Source organism: Penaeus monodon, chromosome 26 (genome assembly GCF_015228065.2).
Source record: "Penaeus monodon isolate SGIC_2016 chromosome 26, NSTDA_Pmon_1, whole genome shotgun sequence".
NCBI classification, from domain to species: domain Eukaryota; kingdom Metazoa; phylum Arthropoda; class Malacostraca; order Decapoda; family Penaeidae; genus Penaeus; species Penaeus monodon.
Window position 1 is genome coordinate 16,924,773 of NC_051411.1, and position 10,000 is coordinate 16,934,772.

A 10,000-nucleotide genomic window follows, 5' to 3' on the forward strand; every position below is an offset into this window, starting at 1 on the left:
TTGATCATAAAATATATATAATATATATATATAGATATATAATATATATATAAATGAAAAGATAAAAATATATATAATATAACTAATGAATACTAATATAATAAATTAAATACACGGTTGGGTTCACGCCGCGCTGAGACCACGCCCACCAGGACCAAAAAAAGAACGGAGTGAGGACGGTCGAAGAGAACTAGCTCCTATCCCCCCACCCCCAAAAAAAAAAAAAAAAAAAAAAAAAAAAAAAATATAAATTATATAGATATATTTTATATTTTATAATATTTTTATATATATATATATGTATAAAAAAATATATATCATGTGAAAGGCCGCGGTGGCCGAGTGGTTAGAGAAATTTCGGACTCCAGACTGTCAGATGCAAATCTGAGTTCGAGAGTTCGAGTCACCGGCCAGCGCTTTTTGTTCCTTGGGCAGGAACTTAAACCTATTGCATACCTAGCATTGGGTGGCAAGCCAGCCCAAGTCAGTGCTGGTCCCAAAGCCTGGATAAAAATAGAGAAGAATGAATACTTAAAAAGGTAAACGGCACTTCCGTAGAAAAGGAACTGGGAACCTACAGTACTAAATCCAAAGATCTTTCACAACATGAAAAATTTAAAATTTAAATATCATGCTGGGGACCACGGCGGCTAACAGGGAACTACTAAAAAAAAAATATATATATATTTTTATATTATATAATATTATATATATATATAATATATATATTATATAAAATATATATATATATATATAATATAATATATATGTGAGTGTGTGGGGGTGTGTTTTGTGCGTGGCTAACATGAATATATTATATATTTATATATATATAATTTTATATATATATATAATTTAATATATGTTATATATAATTATATTTTATATATATATATATATATATATAGATATATATAATATATTTCAGGTATAGGCACACGGCACACACACACACACACACACTCCATATATATATATAATAATATAATATTATCTATATATATATATATATAATATATATATATTGTGTGTGTGTTTTTTTGGGTGTGTGTGTGTGGTGTGTGTGTGTGTGTGTGGTGGTGTGTGTGGGGTGTGTAACATACACATACACATATATGCATATATTTACAAAAGAAAAAAAATGTGAGACAAAAAAATCATTAACCTTGCAGCCAAAAGAAATACCGATAGATTATGTTGAAATATTTTATATAGATATGTTTATGTTCCAAGTTACTAGAATTAGATGCAATTACTGAAGTAATAAACCAGATGCAATAGCATCTAAAATCATAATCCAAACTGGATCCTCCGTAGACAAATGTAAAATTAGAACTCAGAGACTGCAATTTTTAGAAAAGAGATCGGGCAAATGAAAATGGAGGGGGGGGGGGCAGTATAAACTAGGAAAGGAATCATTATAAAGGAGATAGAGATTCAACAAGATCCCAGGGTAGGACTAAAGGCTGTTGAGGCAGAAACAAAAGGGGTAAATATAACAATTCCACAATGTACATGCCACTCATTACACGGTGGGTCACAAAGAAAATTACCAAAAAAGTTTTCACAAGGGACGTTTAAAGTGCCAGGAAGAAGCGCCACAAATTTTTGGAAACTAATGCAAAAGAATTCTTGTAACAGGGATTTTAAAGCAAAATTCCCTAGAAAAGTTTCGATCCCAAGTAGCAGATTCGTGGAATGCAAAATTGCTAGAAGTCATAAATGAATTTTGTCTCTTCCAGAATGTTAGGATAAGAGGGATAGGTAGACCGTCTATGCTTGACCTAATATTTACAAAGCATAACCTTGAGAACCTTGATATGTACTATTTTTAATTTTAACTCCTTTGGAAAAGGTTCAGAAGACAAAGAACTCAGGCAGCGCATGGAAGGTATAAAGTAGTAAGTAATGGGTATATCTAAACCAAGAGGGGGGGAAAAAATTTAGACTTTGAAAAACATATAATCAATAAAGGTTAAAACCAACCAAAGCTCTTCTTTAACTACATAAATAGTATAACTAAAAACAGAGATCAAATTGGCGCCATCAAAGACAATAACATCGTTTATATTAAAGAGGAAATGTGTGAAATCCTTAATGAGAAATTTCAGTCTGTGTTTGTTCGGGACTTTGAAATGGCAAGTAACCGTAAAAACGTAACACAGAATATCGAAAATATCACACTCGAAAAGAATGATATAATAGACCTAACACACACCACACACACCCCACTCACACGACAACACACAACACACACACACACACACACACAACAACACACAAACACACACAACCACACACCCAACAAAACAACACAAACCAACCCCACACACCACCACACACACACACCACCACACACATAATATATATATTATATATATATATAAAATACATATAATATACTATTATAGTATGAAAATATATATATAATATAATTTTATAAAATATATAGTATATATAAAATAAATATATATATATATAGATATATTATAATATGTACACACACACACACACAACCACACACAAAACAACACACAACACCACACACAACACACACACAAAACACACACACACACACACCCCACACCACACACCCACACACACACATTATATAATAATATATATATATATTACATATACATATTATACATATATATGCTTAACATACATACAAAATATATATAAATATTTTATATAAAATATAATATATATATATACATACACCCAACACACACACACAACACACACACACACACACCACAACACAAACACACACACACACCACACACACACCACGCCACCACACAATACACACCACACACACACATTCACACACACACACACACCACACGACATACACACACACACACACACACACACACACACACATATATATTATATATTATATTATATTATATATAAATATAATTATATAATACATATTATTATATATATATTTTATATTAAACATATATATATATAGATATATATATATATATATACTATAGATATATATATATCACATTCCCAAAAACGGTATGCCTCATGTTTGAGCACACACACACACCACACCACACACACCACACACACACACACAACAACACACACCAACACTCACACCCATTTACACACACACACACACATACACACACACACACACACCACAACACACACACACATACACACACACACACACACATATATATATATAGATATATATTAATTATAATATATAATATATATATATAATATATATATATCGACTAGAATCTTTCTAAATCAATAGCTTACAGTCATCCACTTTTGGGTTTAGATTTTTTAATATGCCGGAGTTATTTAACAGAAAATTATATTCAATCACAGTTTTTTCCGGTGTTATTGCACATGAGTTCAATAAAATTGTAGAATCTTTTCTTTTGGAATATAACTGACAACCTAAATCACACTTGTGATGTATATGTTTCGTTTGGATAAATTCGTCCAACTTTTTTCATATATCTCTTTTTCGGTTCTAAACCTGTGCCCGGAAAAGGTTTAGTAATCCCTAGTTTAATAAAGTGCTTGTTGGGAATGACCCCTTTTTTTTTCTTTCTTATCAAGGCGAAGATGAATTTAGTAGGCTGATGATGATGGCTGGTAGGTTGACATACTGAGTGACGATAATTATTCGACAAGTTTATTCATTCAAAGTTTTGGGTGATTGTTAATTAACTTCCGTTGGCGTTACTTGGATATGTTACATTCAACCAATCACCACCAACTTCCCAAATTCATCTTCGCCTCCCTGAAATTACGGAATATATATACGCATACAATGCATCCCGTGGTTCCGCCCTCAGACTCACCTACACCCCAACTACCTGACTAGACTATACGCATTACGCTGGTTTACAATAAAAGCTTCTATCACGCATTAAAAAAAAACCTAACATTACAGTTGAATTTATGCTACTTGACATCAGCCGTGATTCTATCATACACACACAGGAGAGAGAGAAGACGAAGGACCGAGACGAAGAGAGAGAGAGAGGAGAGAGAGAAGAGAGAGAGAGAGAGGAGAGAGAGAGAGAGAGAGGGGTGGGATTGAGAGAGAGACGAGAGAGATGAGAGAGGATGAGACGAGAGAGAGGAGAAGAAAGAGAAGAGGAGAGAGAGAGAGGAAAAGAGAGAGAGAAAAAGAAGAAGAAAGAGAGAGGGGAGGGGATGATTTATTTTATTTAACAAAATTTATTTACAGACCAGTGTACATGCCCTGCAAAAAACAGGGGAATATAGCATTTATTCAAACAGGCTGTGTTTCTATTTATATGGAGGGCTGCAGAACATTAGTTCTGCATGCCTGAAGGGGTGTGCATTGTGGGTACATTATTCACATCTCATCTCGTCTGTAAAAAAAACAAAAAAACAAGACCAGTGTCTACAATAAAACTGATACAATTCATAGTGCTGGTCTCTGGACAGTGCTATTTGATCGATAGGCAGTTTTCGATCAACACAGTAAGATTATGCGACTTTGGCGCCTTTGAACATTTTGCAGTGGTGATATGAAACTGACTTTGCCTCCAAAACTACGATGTATAATGTACTGATGTCCTATCCGTAGCCTGGTTCGTGTAACCTGCTGTCTCCGATACAGTCTATTATAGATTTTATATGGTATGTCCATATCAGATATCCCTGTAATACTTTCATAATGCCAGATGGTATACATGTCTATTTTTTTTTTCATTTTTACGATGGTCCATACATGGCCCTCATAATCTCGAAGGCAGCTGAGAGCATGTGTTTTTTTTTTATTTGTTTAAGAGATAGGCTAGATATTTGGTGAAGAATTCAGCTTGATCTTGCTGGCCCCCAAAAAGAGTGATAATGGAAATATTTTCCATAGGCAAAATAATCATATCACTCTAAAGATGCAGAACTAAGCAATAACAAATATTTATTTTCTAAAATGAAACAAGTATTATAGCTGAAAAGAATAAGCAGTGGCTTGATGTTTGCCATCATAAATTTAAGCAGACATTACATGATACTTTCCATACTGCATGGTAAAGTGATTTAAACAATATAATGTGGATATTTGTATTTGCATATATCGCACACACACATATGAAAATACGGTAGAAAACCCACAGCGCATAACTAGATTTATTGAAAGTGAGACATTTGATTGGATTTCGTCTTCAGGTTTGAAGATGAAAACCAGGATTTCGAAACTGCTGTCTCATTTTCAATAAGTGTTTTTTTTTTTTTTTTTTTACCATAGCATCCACAAGGTAGAGTGTTTTATCATTCATATGTAAATATATATAAATGTATGTGTATATATACAAACATGTAAATATGCATGTGTATAAATATATACATAAGTATGCCTCTGTATAAACAGTATATACAGATGCAACACTTGCATACGCCTCTATGTCGCGTGTGGCATGTTCGAGCGGCGTGCAGCACGGCGGCCACGGCGAGCGGCGTGCAGCACGGCGGCCACGGCGAGCGGCGTGCAGCACGGCGGCCACGGCGAGCGGCGTGCAGCACGGCGGCCACGGCGAGCGGCGTGCCCCGCGAGGCGCCGCCGCTCGATAGCCCCCCCCCCCCCCCGCCACGAGGCTTCCCGCCAAAACCTCGCGCCGAAGGCTGCCTTGCGACTACCTATAAGGGAGTGAATCTGCGGGCATTTCTAATCGTTTTCGCAGTATAGGTGAAATGCTCAGATTCCTCCGAAAGAAAACAATAACATAGTGTTGTGGGGTGTACTTTATAGGGTTGAATCGTTTCTAGCGCGGGTCGATGCTCGGTTGTTTCGCGGTACATGACGCGATGTTTATAGGTTCGCGGCCTTATAGATCCTTGTGGAGGAAGCTCGAGCAAGCGAGAGGAAGCGCGCGCCTAGTGCTGGTGGACACGCTACTATATTTCTCTTTAGATCGTCGCCGAAACATTCAAGATTGCAGACATGAGCTATGGTCGGGGCCCCCCCGATATCAAGGGGATGACGTCGCTCAAGGTGGATAATCTCACGTACAGAACGACGCCAGAAGACCTGCGGCGTTCCTTCGAGAAATATGGCGAGATCGGAGACGTGTACATCCCGCGAGACAGGTTTTCTCGCGAGAGCAGAGGCTTCGCCTTCGTTAGGTAAGCGCTTTTCGGTATATTTTTGTCATCTGCATCAATATTACTTCCGATTGCCGTGGTTTGAGTGGAGAGGGCCAGCCGGGCCGGTGGGCGCGGGCGGCCGATGCTCAGCCGGAATATTTTTGGAAAGCGAGCGCGGCGGAGGCGCCATGCGGTCCCGGCTCGGCCGCGGCTGGCGCTCCGCCGGAGGTGCTGGCGCCGGGGCCTCGCGACGCTCGTTTGGCGTATTGGCTAACGGCTTCGCGCCTTATGCGTTTCTTCCGATGTGTTGACCAAATAGTTGAAACTTAGGTAAATGGTTAATGTGACCGAGAGGGACGCACAAAGATTGAGGGAAATGAACACTCATATTATTAAACAAAAAATTGAGTAATTAACAACACAGGTACAGCAGCAATGTCCTCATATTAACGGTAAAATAACGAAAATATTCGCTGCATTTCAACACCCTCACACAGCCCTCCAGTCTAGGGAATGAATACAAGTGGTAAAGGTTAGGCTTGAAATTGGGGAAATTTTCCATCAATGACCATCAAGATTACAGTACAAACGTGTATGGAATGCTTATGCAGCCATGGTGGCGTAGTGCTGATGCCGCGGGTGGCATCCTTACAGATGTGGCCCATACAGATGTACTCGATTGGTGGACCACACGGCCATCTGAAAAAGCCTGTGCACATTGGGGGTAATGACAAGAGGGCTTTTAACCTGTTGCAATGGTGGCTTTTGCTGAATAGCAATGGAGCCAAGGGTTAATTTCCTGAAAATTACAACCGGGTCTTCCCTGACAATATTTATATCATCAGATTTGTTTTCGTGTGATGAGAAATCTGACGATCATTTCAGTTGCATTCTGCAGCCGACAATCTTGACGTCATTTGATAAGTGCGGATAGCAGGGAAGGGCATGAAGTATATCAGGGAAATTGCGAGGTAAAACAGACCGAAATAAGAAGAAAAGTGAACAGAAATGTGTAAAACAAGCACAAAAAACGCTTAAAAACGAATAATGAAACTCTACGGACATTGCTTCCATCTTTCAAACCCGTCATTTAGTAAAAATCTACAGGATTTCACCTAATCCACATCCCCTGTGGTAATCGTACATTGCATCCTAACCAATAAACCAACCTAACCTTGACCCTGTTGCATTTATACACTACGATCTATATTTATATTCCCTGGACCCCCGTGGTAATATATTCACCTAGCCAGGGGGCTATGCCCCCTGGACCCTGAGGATAAGACCACATACCTTTATATCGCAAAACACTGAATGTTTCTTCGCTTCTGTCTTTGGTTACAATTGCTTGGTTTCTAATCACTATTTTCAACATTTGTGGCACTGGATGGGTTCAGATATCAGTGTGATAGACTGATGTCTATTTGTCCTGTATGTGTCTTTAAAAATGACCCGAATCGACGCAGCACTGGAAATGAAATATTTTTCACCGGCGTTTCTGGACGTAATGGCGTTGCTGGCTGTCAAATCTCCCGATGGCAAAACACGCTTGCGAATAAGCGTAAATAATTACCAAAACACGTAAATGAAGTATAATAAAAGTACATGCATGAATTTGAGAAAACGGATGCTGATAATTACAAAATGTTCGTTTTCACAAGGACTACTTGGTAGATAGCAGTAATGAGTTCCATGTCACATTTGTTTTGATTCTTGCGAAGTAAACATGGAAAGGACGAAGGGGCGATCTTCACTCTTGTCTGTCCTATATCCCTTATGGTTAAAGTTACCGAGAGTGATGCAATGAGATAGAGAAAAATGGACATTGCCATCTTGTAGAGCATAAAAAATAGAGTAGGAAGCAATATAGGTAAATCTGCAGCGGCCTTATATTAGCCAGGAAATGACAAAAATAGGCCCTGCAGATCACCGCTCTGGGGCTAAGTCCCCATCCATGTTTACCTTGCGAGGACCAAAACAAATGTGACGCGTAACTCATTAATGCGATATAGCAAGTAGTCCTTGTATTGCTACGCGCTTGTAAGAACGATTATTTTGTAAATACCAGTGGCCGTTTCTCCAATTTCATATATTTAATGGAATCTTTTACTTTTATGATACATCTTTTACGTGTTTTGGTAATTATACACACTATTTTATACAATATCATTGTGCGCCTGCGCGTTTGCCACCAGGAGATTTGACAGCCCGGCAATGACATTACGTCGAGAAACGCCGGTGAGTAATGTTTTATTTCCAGTGCTGCGTCGATTCCAGGTAATTTTGAAAGCCATATTGTGGATATACAGGACAAATAGACATTAGTCCCTATCACAGCCTGACATTTGAACCCATCAAGTGCCCCAAATGGCGAAAAAAGGAATTATAAACCAAGCAATTGTGACCATAGACGGAACCGAAGGAACGTTCGGTGTATCATGATGGAAAGGTATGTGGTTTTACCCTGGGGGTCCAGGGGGCATAGCCCCCTGGCTAGGCATATATATTACCACAGGGGGTCCAGGGGGCAGAGCCCCCTGGCCAGGGAATATATATATATCGTAGTGTATAAATCCCACAGGGTTAAGGTTAGGTTGGTTTATTGGTTAGGACGCATTGTACGATTACCACAGGGGATGTGGGTTATGTGAAACTCCATAGGTTTTTACCGAGCGAAGGGTTTTTATCCCCGTAGAGTTTTTTTTTTTTTTTTTTTTGAAATTTGGCGCGTCGGTCCGTAGAGTTTCAAAGATGGCGAGGGGCGTCCGTAGAGTTTCAATTGCCGATTTTTACCGTTTTTTGTGCTTGTTTACATTGTTCATCGGACAATGTTTGGCTCGGGTTTTGGAAAAATCGACTTTTTAACGTTTCAATCCTTCTCATTCGCAGCTTCCTGTTGACACCCAGTGCTATCTATTATCCCCCCCCCCCCTTCAACCCCCGATTCCCCACGCATCCCCCAAGATCGTTGGGTGGAGGAAAGATATAAAAAATCCGATTTTGGAACTTGTCTTAGTTTTTGTCAAGGTAACCACTCCATACACTTATTTTACTGTACTCCTGGTTGACATGCACGGAAAATTTTCTGAACACATTACATACATGAATTGGAGAAAATGGGCACTGATAATTACAAAATATTTGTTCTCACAAACATGTAGAGATACAAGGACTACTTGGTAGATCGCAGCAATGGGTTACATGTTACATTTGTTTTGATTCTTGGGTTAAAGTTACTGAGAGCGACGCACTGAGATAGAGGGAAATGGACACTGCCATCTTCTAGATGTATATATTACTACAGGGGGCCCAGGGCGCATAGCCCCCTGGCTAGACATATACAATACCATGGGGGTCCAGGGGGTGTAGCCCCCTGGCTAGGGAATATATAGATCATAGTGTATAAATCCCACAGGGTTAAGGTTAGGTTGGTTTATTGGTTAAGACGTATTGTATGATTACCACGAGGGATGTTGATTATGTAAAACCCCTTAGATTTTTAACAAATGACAGGTTTTATTCCTGTAGAGTTTTTCGAAAATTGGTGAGGGGGTCTGTAGACTTTCAAAGATGGTGGGGACGTCTGTAGAGTTTCAATAGCTAATTTGTTTTTTTTTGCTTGTTTACTTCATTCATTGGACAGTGTTTGGATCGTGTTTTTGAAAAATACTTTTTAACATTTCATAAATCACTTTCTTCGATTTCTGGAGGTTACTATTGACATCTATTGCCATCCATTATCCCCCCCGGTTCCCCATGCACCCCCCAAGATCGTTGGGTGGAGGAAAAATATAAAAAAATTAGATTTTGGAATTTAGTGTCTGGGAGGGTGCAATTACTGATTCTTGTGAGGTAAACATGGAAGGGACTTAGAAAATGAAGGGTCGATCTTCTCTCT

At 38.7% G+C, this 10,000-nt stretch overlaps 1 protein-coding gene across 8 annotated transcripts in view; it reads left to right on the plus strand.

Annotated features, from left to right (window-relative positions):
* The first annotated feature begins 5,838 nt into the window (after nucleotides 1-5,838).
* The window catches only part of LOC119589948 (serine/arginine-rich splicing factor 2-like), a 15,648-nt gene continuing 11,486 nt past the window's right edge, over nucleotides 5,839-10,000 (plus strand). For 6 of the 8 annotated variants that reach the window (XM_037938625.1, XM_037938630.1, XM_037938628.1 and 3 more), the window contains exon 1: nucleotides 5,840-6,141. In XM_037938625.1, the coding sequence (XP_037794553.1) occupies nucleotides 5,960-6,141 (182 nt within the window). In that variant the 5' untranslated portion in view covers nucleotides 5,840-5,959. Of the gene's footprint in view, nucleotides 6,142-10,000 lie in introns of all 8 variants that reach the window. The other 2 variants (XM_037938632.1, XM_037938626.1) reach the window with 2 other exon arrangements.